A 24,684-nucleotide genomic window follows, 5' to 3' on the forward strand; every position below is an offset into this window, starting at 1 on the left:
GATCAAAATTTGATAAATAATAATTGAATGAAACTTACATTTGATGGGTTTGAACTTGAAACCTAAAATTACAGGATTCCTCCTAGAAAAAAAAAAAAAAAAACTTGATTGATCATGGATTGAAATTTCAAGACATCTTTATATTATCTAAGTTCTATATGAAACAAATACTTTGCCAATGTTCGTCTTTTTTGGGGGTCAAGTGAGGAAACGTGCATGAACTTGGACCTCGTTGCCCGCACCTGGTCCAAGAACAACAGAAAAAAACAAACTTCGTGGCCTGCACCTGGTCATAGAACATTTTGGCCCAGTCCAAATGGCTGCACCGCCTTTGTTTAAACTAAAATAAAAATAAGTTTCACTTGCAAATTTCAATCGGTAAAGCAAATTGAGCTCTGGCATTTAAGTTGTTTCTTTATAAGTTTCAACTTTCGAAGATCGGGATTGAAAGATCAACGAAGAGAAAAGCAAGAGCAAGATCCATTAAAATCGAATAGAGAAAAACAAGAATGGAAGCGGAGAAAGAGAGCGTGTTGGTTCGGCGATGCATAGAAGCAGCTTGCCGAAACAGAGAGAGCGTGGAGAAATGGCGGAGACAAAGAAGAACCCTGGAGCGATTGCCTTCTCATCTTTCTCAATCTCTCCTCCAAAACCTCCTCCATCGCCGTCTCCTCTTCCCTTCCTTACTCGAGTACATTAAAATTCGTTTTTTATGATATATTTTTCAATTAATTTGAATTCGTTTTCTCTTTTCTCTTTTCTCAATAGTTACATTTTCTATACTACTGTGAATTGGAAGTTGTGTATTTTATTTCCTTTTTAATTTTAATTTGAAAGTTTGCAATCTGGTCCCTGTTAAAGTCATTTTATAATGCAGAGTATTCAAGTATAGTGTGGAGGAGATAGATCTTAGAGGAGAGAATTGTGTAGATGCAGAATGGATGGCTTATATAGGCGCGTTTCGTTATCTACGATCCCTCAATCTCGCTGATTGTCATAGAATTAATGATTCTGCTATTTGGTCCATAGTAGGTATGTTTTTTTTTTAATGCAATATCAAGTATAAGGAAGTTCATTTTCTGTTTATCTTATATCTGAATGTAAATTATGCGATTTTGGATTCGTTAATTAGAATAATTAAGGAGAGAAGTGGAAATCAAAGCTCAATTTGGTCATGTTCATAACCAATTGTAATTTAGTTGGAGTCTTTAGAGAGTTACTTTTAAAACGTTTGTAGTGGGTTTTTTTGGGTTTTAGGGATGACTAGTCTGAAGGAGGTGGACCTTTCACGATGCATGAAGGTTAGTGATGCTGGCGTTAGGCATCTTGTATCCATTTCAAATTTGGAAAAGTTATGGGTTTCAGAAACTGGCATTACTGCGAATGGTGTTGCGCTGCTCTCTTCACTTAAGAATTTGTCTGTACTAGACTTGGGTGGTTTGCCTGTCACTGATACTACTTTGAATTCTCTCCAGGTACTCTTTTAGTAAATATATATATATATATATATATATATATATATCCATACGCTCTTTATTCTTGCTTGAAAAGTTTACAACATTTATTGTCATTGGCTAAAGGATGAAATAGTCCACAACTATTTCCAAACCTTCTTGATGACCGGATGATATGTACCTCTCGAATTTTCTGGTTATTAGTACCACTTTGTAAACTTTGGGATAGTAATAATAGTTTCTGTGAATACTTCATTTGGCTGAGAGCTGGGGTGTCTCAAATGCTGTTAAATTGTGTTATTGAGTTTTTTTGCCGATGGAATCATTTTTAAGAATTAGACAAGCTCAAGTTATATGTCAATTTGTATAGATTGTTATTTTTAGTTAAGTTTGGTGGTTCTGTTTTATTTCATATTGAAACATTGATTCTAAGATATTATAGTTAGTTTTCATTTTCAGGATAAAGTATCCAGGTTAAAATGATTTATGGTGGCTGTTTTGTTTTAGGTATTGACAAAGCTACAATACCTTGATCTTTGGGGGAGTAAAATATCTAACAAAGGGGCTTTGGTTCTTCAAAGGTTCCCCAAGCTGAGTTTCCTCAATCTAGCTTGGACCAAGGTTACAAGCTTTCCAAATCTGTCATCTCTTGAATGTTTAAACATGAGTAATTGTACCATTAATTCTATCCTTCAAGGCAATGGTAATAAAGTTGCTTTAGTGAAGCTTATTTTTGCTGGAGCTACTTTCATGAATGAGGCAGAGGCCTTTTTATATATCGAAACAAGTTTCTTAACCTTTTTGGATGTATCCTACTCTTCCCTTAACCAGTTCTGCTTTTTAGCTGATATGAAAATGCTCGAACATTTGGATCTCAACTCTAGCATCATTGGGGATGATTCAGTTGAACTGATTGTACGAATCGGAGCAAGTCTGAAAAGTCTAAATCTAAGCAGCACAAAAGTCAGCTCTGCTGGGATAGGGATTTTAGCTGGACATGTTCCCAAACTCGAAATTTTATGTTTATCGCACACATCAATAGATGATGTTGCCTTATCTTATATCAGCTTGATGCCTTCACTTAAAGTTATTGACCTAAGCGACACAAAAGTTAAAGGTATGGTTTCTTCAACACATACCTTAAAGTTGTTCCTTATTTGGATTAATCACGAATGTTGTCATATTCGTGGTTCTTTCACAGTTTTGTTTTCTCTTTTGCTGTTGCTTTTGTTCTTTGTTACTAGACTTTAACCGAATTATTATCCTTGATACGTAGTTTGGTGTTTAAGATTTCTTTTGCAACTTCCAGGTTTTATTCACCGGCCAGGCACTGAGTCACATATGGATGGCACACTAACAGCACTTCAAAATCTTAGTTATTTGGAGAGCTTAAACTTGGAGAATACACAAGTTAGGGATCAAGATTTGTACCCTTTATCAAGTTGCAAAGAACTGAGCCATTTATCTCTCAAATGTGCTTCCCTTACTGATGCTACCTTGCATCACCTTTCATCTCTCCCAAAGCTGACAAACCTTCATGTCTGCGAAGCTGTGTTAACAAATAGCGGCCTGGACACCTTTAGCCCATCAACAACACTGAGAGTACTGGACCTGATGGGTTGTTGGCTCTTAACTGAAGATGCTATCTCATTGTTCTTAAGGAAACATCCTCAAGTTGAAATACGGCACGAAGTTGTTCGCAACCTTCCAACACAGCAGCAAAATATTTCTAATCGCCCATCCCCATCACAACAATCTTGGAAGACTTATCAAGGGAAAAAAAAGCAGGGAAAAGTGGCGATCCCTCAGTTTTTTGTAGGTGAGTAGACTTTCACAATATTTCTCTATTAGCATCAATATTGACTCTTTTATCATCTAAATTTCGTTTCTTTTTTGTTCTTTGTTTTATGAAAATATTAGATCAAAGATTGAAATATAGCAGAGAGGAGCTACTTGCACTACAGTCTTTACCTTTATCTCTTAAATCTCCCCATAATACAGGTAGTGTAGCATCCAATCTACAATCAGATCAAATGGATTAATTCCTGTATCCTTGTCTCTGCAATTGTATGGTTAAGTGTTCTTTTTTCCTCTTCCGTTTTAGTAACTTCAATTTTGATTAAACCATTTTAATCAAGAAGAAATTGAGGCATTTGGCTGATTAAAGCCAGAATCAAACGAAAAAGACTTGCAATTGTGTTGCCATCTTGACTTCTTTGATTAGACGTTTTTTTTTCGCTTCTCAATCACAACCCACCCTTTTGTCCTTCTCTCCTGTCCGATTTTTAAGAGAATGCCAGGTTAGGAGTTTCAAATATGTAGATCTTAAAAATTGCGCGCGGAAGGATTGCAAAAAAAGCAGTCTCATTAAAGCGTAAATTAAGCAAAAAAATAATGAGAGAAAATGTAATAATCTCACTTAAATGGGGCCCAGTATTTATATTAACACAAAAAAGTTAATTTAAATATAATTAAATTTTCTTATTTTTACGAGCGTAGCAATGTTTTTACTTTAATATTCAATTTGACAAAATATATTTTATCCATCGGAAGTTCGTCCCATTCCTCTAGTCTCTCACATTTTTCCTCTACTCTTTTTTTTTTTTTTTTTCCACATTAGTTTCGAAATTTTTATTATATGAAATAAAATATTTATTACATAGTTAACTTCAAAAACCCAAGGGGATCTTACCAAATTTGGAACTGAACATTTGGACCATTGAACTTCAAATAATATGACATTTTTTTTCCACAGCACATGAAACTTTATTTGCTGTCCAAATTACCAAAAGAAAAGTAAGGAACAGAGAGTAACTTCTCCGTATGCCTGAATCGCAGAACCACCCCTTTAGGACCCCATTGGAAGTATTTTGTCAAGCATTTGGCTTGTTTGGCTTGTACAAGTTGTCTATCACACTCTGCATCCATAAGAATTTCTATCAGTGTTCAAGCACTTATGCCCATACACATTCACATGTCGATACGGATACAGTAATTCGTGTATCTGTATTGTCTATGTTGTGTCAAATGTGTAAAACATGAAAATTATATGTCATAATTCATATCGACATAAAAAAAAATATAAAACACATATTTAGCTTTTGTCAAACTTATACAGGATTTTTGTTTATATGGTATTTTGTCATATCAATTTTGTGTTGTGTTTAAAATTATCAAATCATGGAGAAAAGAACTAAAGCAAAGAAGCCCAACCAAGAAAAGAAGAAGAAAAATAGATACCTGATAATATTTAAGCAATTGAGGCCTCTTCTTCTTATATGTTGGGGTGAGAAGGTCACGTTCCATATCAAATGCTACGGGGTCAAGATGGACAGCTTTTATAAATTCGAAACCCTTCAGCTGTGTAAGATAACATGAAGGATAAAAGTTCAATTTCCATTCTCTTTCCTATAAGTATAAAGAAAGTAATTACTTTAATAGTCCAAAAAAACCATTAAATAACAAACCTTTTTCTCTTTGCCAATCTTTGAGAGCTCCCCAAGTATGTATTCTTTGGCCTTTGGGTTTTGACAGATGGAATCAAAGTCACCACTTACACCATTCTCGGCAGCCCAGCCTTCAAGTGCTTGCTTATTGGGGTTAACAACAGCAACAAGGAAGGACTCAAAGCTGTTCCCATAAACCCATATCTGGAATTGAAAAAGACAAGATATAAAAGAATGCCAATCTCCAGCAGATAAATAAATCTGAAATAAAACTAAACATTTGATTTTATACCAAGCATCCTTCTAATAATGGAAAAAAAAGTTCGACTTAGTGACCATTGAAATTTCTACAACAGAAATTTCTATACCCTCTGCAGCATTTGTTGTTACTATATGTTCATTATAAAGAGTTGAATTAAAACATAGAGCTATGAATGGAATGCAATCATAGGATGGATATCAGAAAGAGAATGTTCAATTGCCCATTATTATATTCAATGTTAATTTAACATTTAATTCCAGGATTCAGTCTATGTCTACACAGAAATGAAGAGACAAAGCGATGCATGCTAATGTATCAAAAAGAGCAAAAAGGCATACGGAATCAATATCAGACACAACACCATAAACATTTTCCAGGTTCTCAACCGCAACATATTCCCCTTGTGAAAGCTTAAAAATGTTCTTCTTTCGATCAATAATTTTCATGCTTCCATCTGGTTGCCACTCACCAATATCCCCTAATGTACAAAGAAGAAAGGACATCAACTTGGAGACAAACTAATGATACAGAGAACCTCAACTTAAGAAGAGACAAGTATCAGCAGACCTGTGTGGAACCACCCATCAATCATGACCTCATTGGTGAGGTCTTCACGTTTGTAGTACCCTGTGAATAGCGTATTTCCCTTGATACAAATTTCCCCACGTGGTCTGCTTGCAAGGGCATCATATCCCATTTCAGGAACAGATTCTAGACGTATATCAACATTTGGTACCGGAGGCCCCACAGTACCAAGCATTGACAATTCATTTGGCAATGAGACAAAAGTCCCCGCGCAACTCTCTGTCAGACCTACATTCAGATCGATATAAAATAGATCGATGTTCATGTTGCATCAAGTGTGCACAATCAGTAAAGAAGAAGAAATTATCACATGTTCAAAGGCTACTTTAAAAGACAGCATACCGTATCCTTGCAGAACATGGCAACATGCCACCACTCGCAGGAACTCTTCCACATGAGCAGAAAGAGGAGCTGCCCCAGATAGAATAAGCCGCACATTCCCTCCCAATCCTTGTTTTACCTGAAAAAATGACAAATATGAATGAGATTAAAGAAATTAACAGGATTTGTGTTGTGGGTAATTTTGTTTACTATTTGCTTTTGACCAATATGCAAGGAGCCTTGTGCGTATTATATAACAACAAAGACTTTCATCACCTTACTGAATACAATTTTGTCAGAAATTGGAGATGCCTCACCATGTTTGGAGCCCTTCCTCATGTTATAGAATTTGCTGTAGGGGTCATCATAGATATCAGAACCAGACAGCAATGCATAAATATGGAAATTAACTGGATTCGACAGATAATTGAAAGTTGAAACCAAAGCCAACAAACACTAACCCTAATTAGGTAACTATGCTTAACACAGTAACAAGAAATGCAAGGATTGACTGCAAAGAATATCAACTAATGCAAAAGCTCATAATAAAGTTTAATGCCCAAAAGGATTGAGATAATTCTAGTTTTGTCTACAAGGAAAAAGATGCCATAGTGTACAGAGAGGCAAATATCCTTTGTTCTCAATTCCAGTGAGTCTGTGGTTGTAAAACTAATTTCCCCCCATCTTTTTACTGATTATTTATTGGCAGTCAGCAGATAAATTGAACTGCTTTTCAGAAGCAAACTGAAAATATGAAAGTAACTTACTATGAGTATGCAACATCGAACAATTTCTTTTTCAATAAGCTTCCCCCAGAAATCTTCTGTAGTAAACCTGATAATGTCCACATGTTATGACAGTATCACAGCTGATAATGCATTGCAGGGTCCTTTTGAAAGAAAACTGCATATATATATTTATTTCTTTTAATACAAAAGAGAATATACTTAGAGCAAGAATTTAACAATAAGATTTCCACACCCAAGAGAAAAAATAAATAAATTAGGACAAGTTTTCAAGCGAGTACATGTTCCAGGTTGCTTAATATAACCTTAAAAAACAACCCAAAATGACATCGCCTAACCCAGATTCTAAAATCCCCTTCAATACCCTTATACATATTTAGAAAAATACTGGAAATCAATCTCCTCTGTACATTTAATATTAGAAAGTTTACCTGAATAGATTCTATCTAACACACGAGGAACAGCACAGAAGATACTTGGCTTAAGCTCCCCAATATCTTCAACCAATAGTTTCACATCCTGCAGATGCAACAAATAAGCAATTACCAATTAGAATAAACTCTTATTTGTTGACACAATATCAAATAATCATGCTCACCCCACGCCAGAATCCTATTGAGGCACCATGTGAAATAAATAACTCTTCAATCACCCGGTCAAAGATATGTGCAAGAGGAAGATAAGAAATATATACATCCTTCATGGTCAACTGCAAAATTTCACAGAAACAAACAGATGAGAGAGGGAAAGCAAAAAGAATATGTCAAAATTTAGTGTGGGAAAAAGAACAGACAGATCAAACAAAGTGTCTGGAGAAATGGTTTGTCTTGGAATCATGAGATTAAATGAAAAGATCACCTGTTCATTTACACACTCTAGCAGGCGTTTCACCCCTGCTATAAGAGTAACGATACTATCATTTGAAATCAATACTCCCTTGGGATCACCAGTTGTTCCACTAGTATACATTATTGTGCAGATATCACTTTTCTTCTTCACAGGAAGATCAAATTGCTTATTTTCTCCCTGCAAGAAACAGACATCAGAACTTAAATCAGAATCAATTGTCATCTACACATTAAAATCAGTAAGGCTAACTAAATTAAGAAGCAAATTAAACAATTATCAAACATGCATGAGACATGGTCATCAAATAATATTATAAAACACTGTTGGAAAGTTCCTTGAGCTTCCTCAATCAGAATGAATGCAAAGAAAATGCCAACTAATCTATTTATAGAGTCAAGCTGCTAAAGTTATCAAGTGGACAGGTCATCGCTTTTGCTAGCCCACAGTTCAGTCATGTATGACATTATTCCCAGAAGCCAAGGATATAAGATATCGGACCATGCATGAAAATGTAACAGATCCTTAGCTCATATTAAAGATTTGCAATGCAATGCCAGAAACATGTTTTCTACAGCTAGATAAATGCCTTTCTCTGAACCCATAACTAACATGTCTGGCAGTCGGCTAAAAAAGATACAATAATAACTTCAGCAGAATAAAATTATTTACTGATAAATTCAAGAGGATAATAACAGAGCAAGTGGCCTACCAATTGCAAAAACTCTTCCCAAGCATATATTGCCAAACCATACTTCTCAGCTTCTGCCCTCTGATCAGGTGTTACCTTCCCAAAGCTAACAATTGCTGCATAGCAAATGTACAAGCACATAAATTAATTCTAACACACTATATCAAAATAATATCTCCCCCACCAAAAATAAATAAATAAATGAAATGTACAAGCGCATAAATTAATTCTAAGACACTATAACAAAACAATACCCCCTCCACAAAAAATAAATAAATAAATGACTTACTTCTCAAGAATGTTGTTGAGTTTGGAAATGTTTTAAACAGCTGAAAGGGCAAAGAGAAACTTTACATGAGAAAAAAAATATGTAACTACAAATTCTCATATCAACACCAACTACGCAAAACTTACCAGCATTTATAGAAGCAAATGCTGATAATAAAAAACTACAAATCTATTCCATACACAGATTTATTACTTTTGCATGTACCTAGAAATAAAATATCTTCCCCCATTGTTCCCACTTCCCATAACAATCCTAGGATTCCAAATATAGATGTAAATATGCTTACCTCATCAATCTTCTTTTCCTCCACAAAAGCAATCGAAACTTCTGCATGGCATATGATAAACTCCACAGCACCAGCACCTATAACATAGACGACAAAGGATCAAACATTCATAAACAGTTATGCAGTGAAGTTGAGATATACTCATAATTAAAAGAGTTTAAAGATGTTATAAATAACAGACTATCACCATGTTCAAAAATGAAGAAGCCTACATAACACACATAAGATTGTTATTTGCTGAAAGTAGTGATTTAACAAAATTCAAAGCATGCTTTTGTTGATTCTCAAGAAGAAATACCTAAAGTGTCATATAAAGGAACACAATAGAGTCCATAAGCATTGCAGGCCTGTACCAATGTGGCTGCATTAGTAAAAGTTTTGGGCAACGAGCATTTTGGTAGGAAGGAGTACGCTCAAGAGCAATATGCAAGTCAGCCAAAAAAATGCCAAAATAAGAATACCTCCATGCTTATTATCCACTCTGGGCAATTGGCACCATAAATACCACATTTTCCTCCCTGTAAGCAAGAATAAAAAGCATAAAATTTGTAAAATACACATAAATTGTGACTGTGGCCAACGATCACAGAAGCAGAATTTTTGTTATAAAAAATTTTTACAATAACAAAAAGTTAAAGCATTACTTCCTCAACACCACAACTCCGGATGGAATTTCCAACTTTTATTACAATGTCATAAACTTCTTTGTAAGTTTGCCATACATATTTCCCAGCCTGCAGTGAAAGCACATCAATTTAGATACACAAACTAAACGTCAAGGGCAGTGCTAAAAACAGAATGCAAAAGCAATAAAACCAAAAAAATAAAGCACAAAAATCAGCAGTGGCAGCATACTTTCCCGTTCACAATCTGCCGGCGACCAAGCATAGGGTTGTTAGGATATCTCTCAACTGACATGCTGCAAGGAGAAGATGAAATATGAACCATCATCATCATGTAAAACATCACTTGTTTCCATAACATAATAAATACGAGCTGTCTTAAAGTTAGTTAACAAGTTCAATCAGCCCGCATGCATGACATAAGCTAAGTTATACGTTAGCAAAAAGTTTTAATCTCCACATCACATGAGCACCAAAAATCAAAACAATTACTACTATTAAACATATAAATTTTAATTTTGCAGTTTAGCACTGAGTTGAATGAAAGCCATCGATCTTTCAAGTAAAACATGGAAATCTCAGTATCTTGCTCCGTCCGAGTGTTTAAATTCAAAATTTTCAAATATTAAAATCTATGGAACTGCTCCGTCCGGTAATATAATTGAATCTTATGATGTAAAAGTAACGTGTCTTGAATCCATCGCCACTTGGATTGAAATTAAAATACATAATCAAACAAATTCAAAAATCTACTGAACTTAAAAAAAAAAGTAACAAAAGTGAAAATTCAAAAGTTAGCAACAATTTCCAAAGTCGGATCAAAGAAGAAAAAAAAAATTCAAATCTTCTCCTATTTTCTGCATTTTCTTAGCAACCAAGCAAGAGGCTTAAAGTAAAAAGGAGAAAAAGTTAAAACCCAACCGGAAAATGTCCCAACAACTCTCCATTCCAGGAATCGGAGAAGGGAATCCATTTTCCGCAAAAGAACTGCGATAAACAGGGCCGATCGACGGTTTTCCATCGCTTGCGGCCTTCCCTTCCTCTACCTTGATTATATAACTCTTCTCAGCCATTTGATCAAAATGGTCAGAATCAGACGCCGCGAAGCTTTCTTTTTTGTTTTCTCTCTTCCAACTTAGAGCGGCACGTATAGAATTAAATGTGGGACGGTGTGAGAATATATACAATGCCAAACAAATTAGGTGGCTGCGGGTGAAAGGCAAGGCGACAAAAGCACTACTTTTTTTCTTTGTTCGTTTAGAGATTTTGTTTAGTTGTTTATTTATTATTGTAAGGCTTTAATTTCACATGTAGACGAGAAGATACGCTAAACGAGTAGAGCGAACGAGACGGGAAAAATAAGGGACCACTGGATCTGCGGTGGGACAGATAGTTCAGATCAGATCTAATTTGGTAACTTTTGGTCACCTGCCCAGACTGGGATTTACTCTTTTTTTTTGGGGGATTTTATTTTTATTGATAATTATATTTATATATTTTTAAGAGAAATAAATAGTTTTACTTTCCGCTTAATAAAAATTAAAAAAAATTGAATGCAAACGGCAGATACAGCTGGACACGTAGTAAACGTTTTAATGAAAGCAAAGCAACGTCGTTTTCCCAAATTGAACCTCCCCATCTGGAAAATAGATAAAGACCGAATCTTCATCATCGTCTCTCATTAGAAAAAAAAAAAAAACGAAAATTCCATTTTGAGATGAAACCGATCACATCTTATTAGGCTATTATTATATCAAATCAAAACATTTTTAATGCAATTTTCTTTTTAATCTATTATATCAAATCAAGGCCTTAAATGGTAGAGTTATAAAAGGAAATGAGTGCAAATTCATTTCTATTACAACAAAAAAATGAAGTTTTATTAGTTTTTAGGGTAATGTTGTCGCAATCGCAGACGCTTTGGCAACAGTGGAAAGTGAAGTGGATGGCTAAGTCTTATATATTTCAGAGGTGCCAGTATTATCAAAAATGAAAAAATAAATTCAATTCATCGTAGTCACCAACTATACTTTTATACAGGCTAAAATAATAAATTTTTTAAATTTATAATTTTTAAATAAATTTTTATATTTTTATTACATTCAAATAGACTCTTAATCTTTTATTGATATTAAAATAAAATTTATATTTATATTTAAATAAATTATTAACATAAATCATTCTTTCATTTGAAATATAAATTTATTTAAATATAAATTAAAATATAAAAATTATTTAAATACAATAAAAAATAAAATAATTCAAAAGTTTTTTTTTTTTTTTTTTTTTATATTTTTAACCATCTAAAATTTTTTGCGATTGACTTTTGTTTTAGTCTTTTAAGTGGAGTTGACTTTTAGTGACTTTTTTGGTTGCCAATGACAAATGGGAAAAAGTTTACACAAATACAAATGAAGGGATTTTTTTTTTTTTTTGGTCAAAGCGGAATAAATGAAAACCCTACACAAGTGATGCTTACTACAAGTTTAAAACTCTAATCAAGTAGTGTTGACCGTTGTAAATAACCATTACCTTGCAGGTTGCAGCCCTTCATTCCTTGGCTCAAAATCATAGATAAAAATTTTCTGTCATTCTAACCTGCATTCAAAGGCCCTCAATGTATTTGTCAATCTCAATCTCACTGATACACAAAAACAATATCCTCCACATTATCAAACTACACCATCAAACTAATATACATTCGATAATTATTAGTATTATGAATGTTAATACAGAAAGAAACCTCCCATGGGAACCAACCTCAGCTAGCCCAAAGCCTTCCAACATGTGATTTATTTGTATTTTTCTTCACCACGCAAAGCACATATGCGGTGAATACATCAGTTACTAGTACAAAACCCCCAGATCATGGGGAACAGAAAATTCTCTAACCCCTGAATTGCATAAAATAACTCTTCATCGTCACTTTTTTCCTATGGCCTCAAACAATAGGCCCTACAAAATAATATATGATGCAAACTTTTAATACATATTAGTCATTATTTATGACACCAGTAACCTCATCTGAGGAAATTAATGGCAATTCAACTTCTGGGAAGAAAGTTTCCTCACCTCTTCTTGTTTTTCTTCCTTCCCTTAACTTGTTTCTCTAAATTTTTAAGCCTCTGACTGATAGCCGAAGAAGAGGGTATTCTTTGGTTTGATACTTTTGTTGGTGCAACAGGGACTGAGGCAGACTCTTCTGCTGCTGTTCTGGCTTGTTTGAGAGTTTGTTTGAGAGCTGAATATAGATCAATAGAAGGCCGTGGCGAAGTATTTGCTGGCTGCTTAGGTATTTCAGGAACACCTAAAGCCTTCTTCACCCCGGGAGCCTTAAGCACTGCAAAAGATAAAATTTTCAAGGGAAATGATGTATAGATATACTCGGAAATCTCAAGAAAAAGCAAGTCATGTCTCATTGTACTCAAAGTCAAATGCATTTCCCTTTTTTTGGGGTTTGGGGGGGGGGGGGGGGGGAGGAGGAGGGGAGGTGAAATAACAATAGAAGAAAAAGTTTGATTGGAAACAGGAAATTTAAGGACTCACCTAGTCCATAAGCGAGGGAAAAAAAATTTGATGTAATCCAATAACAAAATATGGCCTGTAGAATAAATGAGATGAAAATTATAATCACATGTAAATATTCACAGGAATTAACAATTCTAGCACCAAAATTTTAAATAGCAATTCTTTAAAAAAGGTGTATACAAACGCATACCACAGAGAGAGAGAGAGAGAGAGAGAGAGAGAGAGAGCTCCACAAGCTTCAATTCTTAATTTCTTAATGGAAAAACTTCAATATGCACATAAAGCTCTACTAGTTATGATAATTATTTCTTAATTTCTTAATGGAAGACTTCAATTTCCACAGAAAACTGTTTTACGTCATCCTACTTATCTGAAATCTGGCATTGGGCTCAAAAATTTCAAGACTTCTACTTGAGATAATAAGTGCTCACCAATGGCACTATTCGCACATACTAGCAAAAATGGTGCACCAGCTTGTTAAAGCAGGCAATGCAAATGGATTATATGAGCTAGTTAAGGGAAACCATTTCTTATGGTTGCAGCAGATGACCTATTCGGGTAGGAAAAATCTTAATACAAAAGAATGTCCAGAAACCAAAAAACGACGTGGCGATACCTTTGGGAAACCCATGGTAAATGGAACTGTAAGAACAGCAAGGACCCTTGATATATTTTTCATAGTTGCAGCAACAGGATTCCCTTCCATACCTTCTTGCATGTTGAGCTGAGGACATAGTAATTAAAACTGATTCAACAACAGAAAGGCTTAATGTAAAACTGCTCCATATTTTACTTTCATCCAGAAAAAAAAGGAAGCTTACCTCCACTGTTGTCAAAAAAGTCAGTGCTGTTAACACTGGAAAGATGTATAAACTATCGGGAGTAGTGAGATCCAGAAACCAATATGCTCCACCGCATTTAAATGATGGCATTTTCTCAGCCATGGTCGTAATCTGGGATAAAAGACAAGTCACCAGGAATAAATCTAAATGTATTATATTCAATTCTAAGACCAAAACAGTAATCCTTTACAGAATGTTACTAAAAAAAACATTTATCTTACAGCAATGTAAAAGCTGACAAAGATGGGCCCCTGAATAAAAAGCCCTTTCAGAGGAGTAAATGGAGTAACACCATATCTGCAATTATTTAAAATAAAAAAAATGAAATTGTCGAGTAAAACCAGTAAAATAGACATTTAAGTGAACCACTATATCAAGCACATTCTGATGAGCCAGAAACTAGACACATACCACCAACTGAACTATCATCTAAAACAACTCATGTCTAATATAAATATGCTTCTAACCTCATATGTATAGAATAAAATCATTTAGTATCCTCCAAGACAAATTTTAAGAGATAAGCTAACAATAAGAACCTAACACGACTTCAGATTAAGATGGAGACCCAAACTAGTTTGTTATTGGAGGGATAAGATTAGCACAATAGATTAACTAAAACAAATTTAAATGAATGTGAGGCTACCAGAACATTTTTCCTTAACTAAATACTAAATTGGTATCACGAACCAGGGCCCTTCAGAAAGTTAAGAGATTATAGTATGAAAAGCCAATTAACTGATTTTAGTGATTTTATCATGGAACCAAAGGGTATGCAATCTATTATGAAAAGTACTCTCAGCAGGCATATGAGCTGGTCCTAATAGGAAAGTTGCTCACTCGGTGAAAAGCTTTTTCATTTCATTTTGACCTTCCACCGTTGACAGGGAATCACTACCCTGCAGAAAAATAGGTAGAAAATTGTTAAACTTTATTCATACTATCATAAAAGAAACAAAAACCTCCATGGAATCTGAGCATCCTCCACGATTATGGACAAAAGCAGATAACAGCATGCAATCCACAGAATTTAGATGGTTCCAAATAATAACACAATCACAGTAGAAGCTGGCACCAGACCTTGCTTGCCATCCGCTCCTTGATTTCCTCCAAGCGTGGCCTCATTAGCTGCGGATAAAAACAAATTACTAAAGACAGAGACCAATTTGGCTAAAAAAAGACAGAGAACAACTTAATGAAATAGAAAGATCCTTTTTTTTTTGTAAATCAAGCTATGAAAAAAAAAAAAAAAAAAAAAAAAGCAGTCTCTAAGTTGCAAAACTGAAGTCACTTACGAGGCAAAAGAATATTTAAAGAGAGAGCCATGAGTTACCTTTCTTTATCATGCACATGTCATAATTGGGAACTAATCAATGGATAACTGTTCATTCATGCTAGTCAAACTTCAACCTTTTTTTTGAACAAAAATTTACAAGTCAAGCAAAGGCATATTAAACTTCCCAGAACTAGAAGAATAAGATGATGCCTCTCAGTTCCTTCTTTTCCTTTTGCACTATTAACAAGGTCTAAAGGCAAGATCCAATGCCATCCAAATTTCAGTAGTAGTATTACCAGACTAGAACATAATTAGCATTATCACATTCTCCAGTATTTCATATTATCAAGTTGCGGCTTCATATAAGCATCAAAACAAAAAATATACTTAATTCATCAAAAATTGCATACTAATCATAAATATAACGTCCTATATATAGAATTAGGAAAATAAAATAAGTGAAGCATACAAAGCAAACTACAAGTAAAAAAAAAAAAGAGGATGAAAAAAAAAGGAAAAAAAAAGTAAAATTACACACAGTCATTTTTGTAGTAGCTTTAAGTTGATTTATCAAAAGTGGCAGAGTTGCTCCTCGAATCAAAAGCGTTGTCACTACTATGGAAGCCCACCTGAAATAAATAATAAACCAATAGTGTTAAAAGATTAAAAGAAAGGTTCTATTTTCAACATTGTATGTTATTAAAACTTTGAGGTTAGCATAAACCGACAAGTCACAAGACACATATTGCATAAGATAAACTGTGCAGATTCACATCAGGATTTATCTGTCATCCTGTTGCAAGTAGTGAATTTAATTCAACCACATATAAGAGATAATAACGATTGATTTGACTAGAAACTTAAAGATTAAATATAATGAAGTGATATACAATTCCATATTCAGAGCCCTGATAGTTTATGCTGTCTCCCTTTCATCATTTGAAATATTGCTCCAGTAGATAGTTTGAAGCATCAGTTTTGAAGGCAATTGGTTGAGTAATTTATACAACAACAATAATAACAACAAACTAAGCCTTATGAAAGGCCAAAAGAAGGCCTTTCTATGCAATATTTTTTCTGAAATCATTACCGTTGAACACACAGTGCATTCTTGAAACATCTGCATAATTGCAAATATATAAAATAAGTAAAAGCAGCATCTTACCAGTTAAAGCCGGTAAAAGAATGAACTGCATCGATAATATACTGCAAGGTAGCAACAGGTAACCAACAATCAGCAGCAGCAATGGCAACCTCATTCACAGCAGGAGCCTGTGAAGTCACTGCTTCAACAGCACTATCCTTAAGAACTTCCGCAACATCACTCATGAGCTCAATCTTATCTGCCCCACCGCTAACCGCAGTGGACATATACCGATAAAAAGATACACCAGAGCTAGGAAGAAAAGATAGTTGGGAACATCTTCTATCTTGGAACAACAAACCAAACCCTGAGGATGAATTACTAAACCCAGTTCCAAAAGATCTCTGTTGAACAAAATTACCGGGTTTTTGCTGAGATAGGAACTCGTTTGAAGGTTGATTTTTACGGTCATCCTCATGGACAATGTAGGCAAATGATGGTTGATATCGTCTAGCTATTAGGGTTGCTCTATTAGAAAGGCTACGCCTAAACGCCATTGATACGGAAGAATAGAAATTCCTCTAACAAATGAAAACGGAAAAGAAGAATAATCAAATTAAAACCATAACCCAAGATAAATAGAGCAGAAGAATATTAAAATGGAAAACATATCTCGAGATTCATTTATTACCAATCACACAAAATCACTAAGAAGAGACAATACAATAAGATTTATGAATTCAAAATCTGGGAATTCCAAACAGAGTAACCAACTTCAACAATACTGGAAGTATGAAGCAAAAACTCACCGTTTCAATATCTTGTGTTCAAAAGACAGAAGGTTTTGCCAGGTGCTCAAGCGACGCAGGCGCTCAAACGACGCAGACGCTCTTCGAACAGAACAGGGTTTAACTCCTCTGCTTTTCCTTCCTCGTACAGTTCTTTAGTTGCCAAGGTATGGTACCAATTCGAGGTTAATACCGTCCTTTCGAGGTGGATGGAATGGGCTGCCATTGACAATTTTGGGCCCAGCTTAGCCCAATCATTGACTGTCATTTCTATCTTCTCTTTTTTAGCTTTCAATTTTCATGTAAGGCTACTGTGTTTGTTTTGACCAAGGAGCTTAGGCCAATAGCTAATGGACATCTGCCGGCCATTCAGCATCTCGTATTAATCTTTGGAATAATTATTGCAGAAAAAACAGTTTTTATTGTGTTATCTTTACTTTGAAAAGGCCATTTTATAATTGATAATTGGAGATCTAAAACAACAATTTCCCATTTCCCCCCAGCATACAATTAAAGCATAATCTATGGTCTCGATGATGATGATAAAGAGGATAACGTAGGAGTGATTCGATCGAGCAGGCTCCTCGAACTTATAGCGACACGTGGGACATGTTGCATTGGATTTAAGGCTAAGCCATTCGTTTATACAAATGACATGAAAATAATGGTTGCAATTAGGTATAGTTTTTAACATCTCTTTGGCTCGGTGCTGTCATTAGGATTCGGTAGTCACCGGCTTTGACCTACAAAGTTACAGGGTATGCTTCTATGGTTCGTCTATCGAGGCCATTTGAAGTGGAAGTTGATTGAGCTAGGGGTGATGATCGGGGTTCGGGTGGTTGTGCTGCTCGTTAGACTTCATACTGTGGCAACTTATAATCCCGATGAGGCACAGGAGGCGTATCCCCACACCAAAAAGTGAGCCATATTAAGCACTTTTTGGAAGCCCTAAATATGCATGCAAACTAAGTTGAAATTCATAAATGATCAAGTAATTAAGAGTATCAACCCATCTGATTAGTTAAAAACTGCTATTGCATGAACCCAGCAATGCACAACGTTTGCATTAACAGGTAAAGCTGCAAGGGAATGATCTCAGTTTGAGCATATTTTTTTAATTGATTCCCTCTATTTAGAATACTGGAGATATAAAACAAGACTATTTCTGCACAATGAAAATATATAAATTAATTAATCATCTACTACTGTGATGAAGATGAAGAAGATGAAACAGTGGGAGCAGATTTCTCTAGGGTATTTCGACATAATGGACATGCAGCATTCAATTTCAACCACTCATCGATACAAATGGCATGAAAATAATGCTTGCAATCTGGAATAGTCCTCAAATTTTCTCTAGCCTGGTATTCACAAAGACAAATTGAGCAAGTGTTATCATTTGGCCTTAGTAATCGCCGGCTTTCACCAAGCAATGTTACTGGATAGGCCTCAATGGTTTGTCCATCCGGACCTTTGGCAACAGTTTCTGATCTGGAAGCGACTGAATTGGACAATACTTCCGGGTTGGAATGTTGATAACTATAATCGTTGGCCTTGCCGTGGAGGTAAATTACCAGGGCGAGGATGAGCAAGAGGGGTATTCCGACGCCAAATATTATACCGTATTTTGCACCTTTTGAAAGACCTAAAATGAAAAAAAAAAAAATACTAGTTAATGAAAATTTTACTAATGTGGGACAACAAAATACTAATGAAACACGCATGTTCACTTTTAGAGAACCGTTGACCGCCATAAATCTCTGATATTCAAGCTCAGCCTTGCGTCTGTGTGGGTGCATGAAAGCGATGCCTTACCAACGGATGGAGAACTCAATAGCAATTTGAAATTTGCCTTTTATTCACCTAACTGTTTACTATCCCCCTTCTATTCATTGTACCAAAAAACAAGCATGCTAATCATGACTCGTGTGAGGAATTAAAGCTAGCACTGTGTGAAAAATGTGGCAACCGACTGATATTTTACATTCTGACTTTTCCCAAATCTTTATATTAGCTAAAAATAAACTTTTAGAGCCAATAATTTTCAATAATGCAACATTAACAGAGTTAGAATTAGACAAAAGATGAAACCTAATTTAGCATTTTTTAATGAAATTAACCAATATGCTTCACTGCACAAAAGAACTTACCATTGCTGAAACCACCGGAGCATCCAACAACCAGGCCTGTATCAGTCTTGAGCATGCAAGTCCCTGCCCTGCTTTCGCACCACAGGCAATTAGGTTCACTCCATGTCAACCTGATACCATTGCCAGGATCCGACCAACCTGCCCAGGAAAATGGAACCAAAACCGTTGCTATCTCCAAACACGACGTCGATAACGATGTAGACAAATCAAGTAGGTCAGCCGGTATAGCGACGACAGAAAAATCTGTGCCGCTAAGACAAGAGATATACCTTGCTTCAGGTAATTCTTTTGATGCAGGGGAGCAATTGAAAAACGTGTAGCTTCGAGGATATAGCAAATCAAAAGGAGTACCAGATAGATTAAGTCCCTGAAGAAGACGTTTTGGGGCGCAATAATCTGGGTCGTTGATCCATATATTTTGGAACATATAGTCAATGTTTACGACATTGAAGTCACCAGAAAATGGAAGCGAAAGGATAGGCTGGGCTTGGTTTCTGCATGAGAGATTGAACCTGGGATAGCCACAGCGATCAGGTTGGTTGTTGAGACGGAAAGGGAAGCGAATCAATTGAATCCCACATGAAACACGGCAAATTTCAACGCTTGTCGATGGTTGAAGAGAGAATAGGAAGAAGGAGGCAAAGATAATTCCTAACACTGCCATTTCCTGCTAATTGAAAACTAAAAAAAAAAAAAACCCCTTTGCTTTTCTTTTATCGTAACCCAGTATCTCTTCCTGACTACAAAGTTACAAAAACAAAAGTTGAAGAATAGTTGGTTAGTCAAATGATCCAAAGAAAATGAGATAAAAATACGAGTTCAAAGATGTCGTTTTTTGTTTACTCAGAAGGCAAAAAACGTAAATGGTGTTTTTCATGGGAGCAGCTTTCCTTTTATCTGTTTAATAATAGTTCAAAGGGAACGAGACAAAACAGGAGGTTAACATCTTACATTATTTTGGAGAATTACAATGCGACCACTACGGAGACTTAAAATTAAGTGTGGACTAGTCTATACATTAGATTAAAGTAGTCCCTTACAAATTTTGTTTGTAATTTTAAGTCAAATCAAATTTAGCTTTAATTTTGATTTTAGGGGTGATTTTGAAAGTTAATTTTATATGTAAGTATGAATTAGAAGTGTTAATGATATATTAATACTCGTAAGTTATTCGAGTTCTATTTAAATAAAATTCGAATTTGGTTCAGTTATTATTGATTAAGCTCAAACTCAAGTAGTTTGATTTATCAATCAAGTTAAGTTTAAGCATTTTTATACTAGACTTAAATAGTTTACGAGCTTAATCGATTTTTTATATTTTAATTTATTTTAATTATTTTAATTAATAAAATATTTTGAATTCAAATTTTAGTTCAAACAAAAATAATCGAGTTTTTATTTAATATAAGAATCGAGCTTATTTTTTCATGTTGATCAAGCTAAATCAAGCGAACTCCAGTAATTCGATTTTTATCTTGAGTCAAATTTAAACTAAAAAAATAAAATTCGATCACATTCAAGTCGAATTTTGAGTTTTGAATTTTGAGTCGAGCTTAAACTTAATATGATATTGATTCAAATTTAATTGATTATACTCATAATATGAACTAGTTGATAATTAAAAAATTGAGAACTTAGAAAAATTAAGCAAATTGTTGACTTCTTTAGTTTTATTATTCATCAATTGTAATCATAATGACTACCATATACACTTATGCTTAAATATTCGTATTTTTCTCTAACAATATGTTTGGATTGAGGGGAAGGGAAAGAAAGAAAAATAAAAGAAAGTAATGGAAATAGAAAAATCTTTCATTTGTTTAAATAAGCTTTTAATTTAAAGGAAAGGAACGAAGTTGAAACTCAATAACTTTTGATTTTCCTTATAGTTTTCACTTTTTTAATACCCGGGGGAAAAGTTGAGGAAAGAAAAGTTAAAAATTTTTTTTTTTTGTAAAAAGACTATTATATCAAACTTTTTATTAATACCCAAAGCCTAGTAAAAAAAACTTAACTACATCACAATCTTTCTATAATTTTTTTAAAATCATCTTTTTTTTCAAGTAAGTTTTACATATCTCTTCTAATATAAAAATTTTTTATAATTTTTTAGTGATTTGATCTTGATGAATAATTGAATATGAATAGACATATTTTTTAAGTTTATGAGATGTCAAAGTGATAATGTGTTAAAATTTTGATAATGGCCAACAAATCTATCAATACATGTTTGTAAAACATCTTTTTGTTTCACTTGATTAAAAATCACTAATATAATAACAATTATAAGGCTAGATAAGATAACAAACATATTATGATCCAGAAATGCATTATAAAATCACAAGTAATGAAAAGTTATAATTATAAGAAATTATTATAATGAATCATTTCCTTTCTTTTTCACTTTTTATCCAAACAATAGTTGTTAGAATTTCTTGTTTTTCTTTTCTTTTATTAATTTAATTATCCAAACAAGGGGTACATGTATCATTTCTTTTCCTTTAAAAAATTTTCTTTTCCTTTCCTTTCATTTCCTTTATTAATATTTATCCAAACATAGTGTAAAAGTCTTGTGTTGTTGATTTGCATTTAATTCAAGATCTTGGGTTTGATTAGAACTTAGAAGAATTTATCGGTTGGATTATAATTTTATTCAATATGAAATAGATATTTACAAAATAATATTTTATGTAAATAAATCAATAAATTAATTCAATCAAAACTCAATTGATGCATAAATAAAAAAATTAAGACTTAATTTTAATGATAAAAACAAAATTTTATTATTTCACAACATATTCAAACATGAAAAAATAAACAAAAATCTATCAATTTTAATTTAATTCATGAATATTTATACTATTTAATATATATGCTAAATTTAAATAATACAAATAACTAAATACATTTACTCACGATTAATTAGATTTATGGATATCATACATTTATAAATTGATAAATTATGAAGAGCTACATGCATTTCAACTATAATTTTTTTTATACTACAATGTTATAATTGTCCAATTATAATCAAGAATTATGTGAGAGCCTACCATATGCACTCCACGTAATATTTTGGTAAACCCTAGATAATTATAAAATCCAATTAGATAATTTTAATATAATTATTGTAAATAATATGCTTTTGTAACGGTAGATATGAATTTAGACTCAAAATATTAAATTTAAATCACATTAAATATGAAATATATTTATTCATAATTAATTAGATTCATTAATACTATGAAGTTGGTTAAGTTAATGAATAGTTAAATTTATGAAAAATTAGATTCATATAATTTAAAATAATAAAAAAAAGAACATGAGTGAATAGTATCAATGAACTAATCAATTACAAATCATACAATCTATATTTTATAACTCCTTCGACTTAATCCAATCAAAAATTTAAAGTTAAGGACATGTGTCATTCAATTAAACAATTTAATTCACCAAATGTTATCTCATCTCTTTAGATTTAGCAATTCATATATTATTTTCTCGTAAAATACTGACAATTCATCTATTTGTATATTATTTTATACAAAAATTATATATCATAATCTGTATCAACACAAATTATCAACAAACAAATATAAAACATTTTTTTTTATTTTGTTAAACTCATATATAATTTTTATAAAAATTTTAAACCGTATCAAATTCATCACTTTTTTATATCATTTTCATATCTTATTTTTCATATGAAATATAGATGCCATAACACACTTATTTTTTTAATTATGTGTTAATTTTACAAATAGCTTTAACTGATTGTTCAGATAGTTTAATATATATATATATATATATTTATTTATATATTTTAAAAAAATCTTTAGCTTTAATAAATGTAAAAAAAAAATCTTTTTAACTCCTTCATCCTTATATTTCTACCAAAACTAACCTTAAATATAAAATTAACTTTCAAAATCACCCCTAAAATCAAAATTAAAGCTAAATTTGGTTTGACTTAAAATTACAAATAAAATTTGTAAGGGACTACTTTAATCTAATGTACAGATATTCAATTGGATTGATCAATTATTAAATTTTCAAAGGTTAGAAAGAAAAAAGATTTGCCGCTATTACTGTATATTTTTAATATTTGAGATTAATAGAGATTAAAGTAGAACTATGATAAATGAACACTCAACTAGAGCATATGATTGTTGGCGCCACTATTATTATAGTAATAATACGCAAGGATGCACACTTACAATTAGAGGTGGCAAATGAACTCTCATAAATGGTTTTAAAGGGCATCCAAATATGATAAATAATTTTAAAATTAAGGTTTTTTTTTAATGAAAAACTAGAATTAGTCATCCACTATTACCCTGGCAAAAAAAAAAAAAAAACCACTATTACCCACTATTACGTTAGGGTAGACTAATTATTTTAATATAAAAACCATAAAAAAAGTAAATAAAATATTATTAAAATTTTAAAATTAAAAAATATATAATATTTTGGATGTTGTGATTTTTTTTTGTTATTTTTAATGTTATATTATGAGTGTTATTTTTTATTAATTATTTTATCAAAGTGTATGATTTTTAAATTTTTTTGTGGATTATAAACTTTTTTATAAAAATATTTAAAACGACTTAAAATTTATGTTTTATTATTTATTATTTATATTTATCATTATTATTATTATATTATTATTTTTATTTTATTGTACAAATTAAAAACTCAAGACTTGTTAAAAAATATATCCGATTACAATATAATATCAGACAAACATCACCTTCATTTTTTCAAATTCAATTGAAGTCCAATTCATCATGTCCTAATCCAATTAAAATCTAACACATTTTGACATGCCAAACCCAATAATTTATTAAACTTTTTTATCCATCAATTACTATTTGATAAATAGAAAGTAATTTGGTAGTTCAATTGTGAGCTGTTCTTTAATTTAATCTTATCCATACTTGGGAGTATTTTTCATTGTATGTTATTGATTAAATTATGAGTGGAGAAGGTATAAATATCATTTTAACGTTCATTCAAATATAGTACTAATTAATTATATTTTATTTAAATAATTTTTTATTCTTAATTAAAATTTATTATTTAAAATATTAGAAAGTTTGTAAATTTTCTCTAATATTTTAACAAAATTTTGAACAAATTCTCTTTCCTCAAAAATATTTAAAAAATTTATTTATTTTTGTAAAGATGCTGTCTTTGGATTAATTTAAAATTTTATAGAAAAAAGTTTATTTTTATTTTATTTTACCAACCTTTATTTTTTCTAAATATTTTATTAAAAAATATTTGTATTGAACTACTTCCAAAATCTTTCAAACACTTTTGGAAAGATTCTAAGATAATTCATCACTTAGGAATTTAAAGTACCACTTTTAATTTTCTTTTAATTTCATCATTGGAAAACATTTCATTTATTTTAATTTTTTTAAAGTTAATGATACAAATAAATAAATAAATAAATAAAATCAAT

The 24,684-nt window shown here is 32.5% G+C and overlaps 4 protein-coding genes across 5 annotated transcripts; 1 reads left to right on the forward strand and 3 right to left on the reverse strand.

Annotated features, from left to right (window-relative positions):
• Window positions 1–374: 374 nt before the first annotated feature.
• Window positions 375–3,546, forward strand: LOC111278891 (uncharacterized). The gene is made up of 6 exons (XM_022865631.2): window positions 375–691; window positions 878–1,032; window positions 1,258–1,475; window positions 1,962–2,571; window positions 2,764–3,273; window positions 3,375–3,546. The coding sequence occupies exons 1-6, from the start codon at window positions 510–512 to the stop codon at window positions 3,494–3,496; spliced, it is 1,797 nt and encodes a 598-aa protein (XP_022721366.1). The 5' UTR covers window positions 375–509; the 3' UTR covers window positions 3,497–3,546.
• A 524-nt stretch (window positions 3,547–4,070) lies between these two features.
• Window positions 4,071–10,812, reverse strand: LOC111278905 (long chain acyl-CoA synthetase 4-like). Its single transcript, XM_022865647.2, has 19 exons — window positions 10,471–10,812; window positions 9,782–9,845; window positions 9,571–9,660; window positions 9,388–9,444; window positions 9,225–9,273; window positions 8,927–9,003; window positions 8,641–8,680; window positions 8,373–8,467; window positions 7,673–7,840; window positions 7,413–7,523; window positions 7,246–7,333; window positions 6,836–6,902; window positions 6,345–6,420; window positions 6,090–6,207; window positions 5,730–5,975; window positions 5,501–5,640; window positions 4,922–5,104; window positions 4,695–4,814; window positions 4,071–4,372 (listed from the first exon to the last, which is right to left on the reverse strand). Exons 1-19 carry the CDS (start codon window positions 10,620–10,622, stop codon window positions 4,328–4,330), a joined length of 1,986 nt encoding a protein of 661 aa, XP_022721382.2. The 5' UTR covers window positions 10,623–10,812; the 3' UTR covers window positions 4,071–4,327.
• Window positions 10,813–12,013: 1,201 nt separating this feature from the next.
• LOC111278915 (mitochondrial inner membrane protein OXA1-like) lies at window positions 12,014–17,247 on the reverse strand. Of its 2 annotated transcripts, XM_089746192.1 has the most exons (11): window positions 17,089–17,247; window positions 16,361–16,860; window positions 15,734–15,824; window positions 15,000–15,047; window positions 14,760–14,818; window positions 14,141–14,216; window positions 13,899–14,030; window positions 13,694–13,801; window positions 13,096–13,150; window positions 12,622–12,889; window positions 12,014–12,147 (listed from the first exon to the last, which is right to left on the reverse strand). In XM_089746192.1, exons 2-11 carry the CDS (start codon window positions 16,834–16,836, stop codon window positions 12,138–12,140), a joined length of 1,323 nt encoding a protein of 440 aa, XP_089602318.1. In that variant the 5' UTR covers window positions 16,837–16,860; window positions 17,089–17,247; the 3' UTR covers window positions 12,014–12,137. The 2 variants fall into 2 exon arrangements, with proteins under 2 accessions (XP_089602318.1, XP_022721402.2); XM_022865667.2 differs by lacking the exon at window positions 12,014–12,147 and having other exon boundaries at window positions 12,219–12,889.
• A 530-nt stretch (window positions 17,248–17,777) lies between these two features.
• On the reverse strand, window positions 17,778–20,110 carry LOC111287274 (RING-H2 finger protein ATL22-like). The gene is made up of 2 exons (XM_022877690.2): window positions 19,218–20,110; window positions 17,778–18,712 (listed from the first exon to the last, which is right to left on the reverse strand). The coding sequence occupies exons 1-2, from the start codon at window positions 19,879–19,881 to the stop codon at window positions 18,270–18,272; spliced, it is 1,107 nt and encodes a 368-aa protein (XP_022733425.2). The 5' UTR covers window positions 19,882–20,110; the 3' UTR covers window positions 17,778–18,269.
• Window positions 20,111–24,684: the final 4,574 nt, after the last annotated feature.

Source organism: Durio zibethinus, chromosome 17 (assembly GCF_047325235.1).
Source record: "Durio zibethinus cultivar Kanyao isolate XHJ-2024 chromosome 17, ASM4732523v1, whole genome shotgun sequence".
Taxonomy (NCBI): domain Eukaryota; kingdom Viridiplantae; phylum Streptophyta; class Magnoliopsida; order Malvales; family Malvaceae; genus Durio; species Durio zibethinus.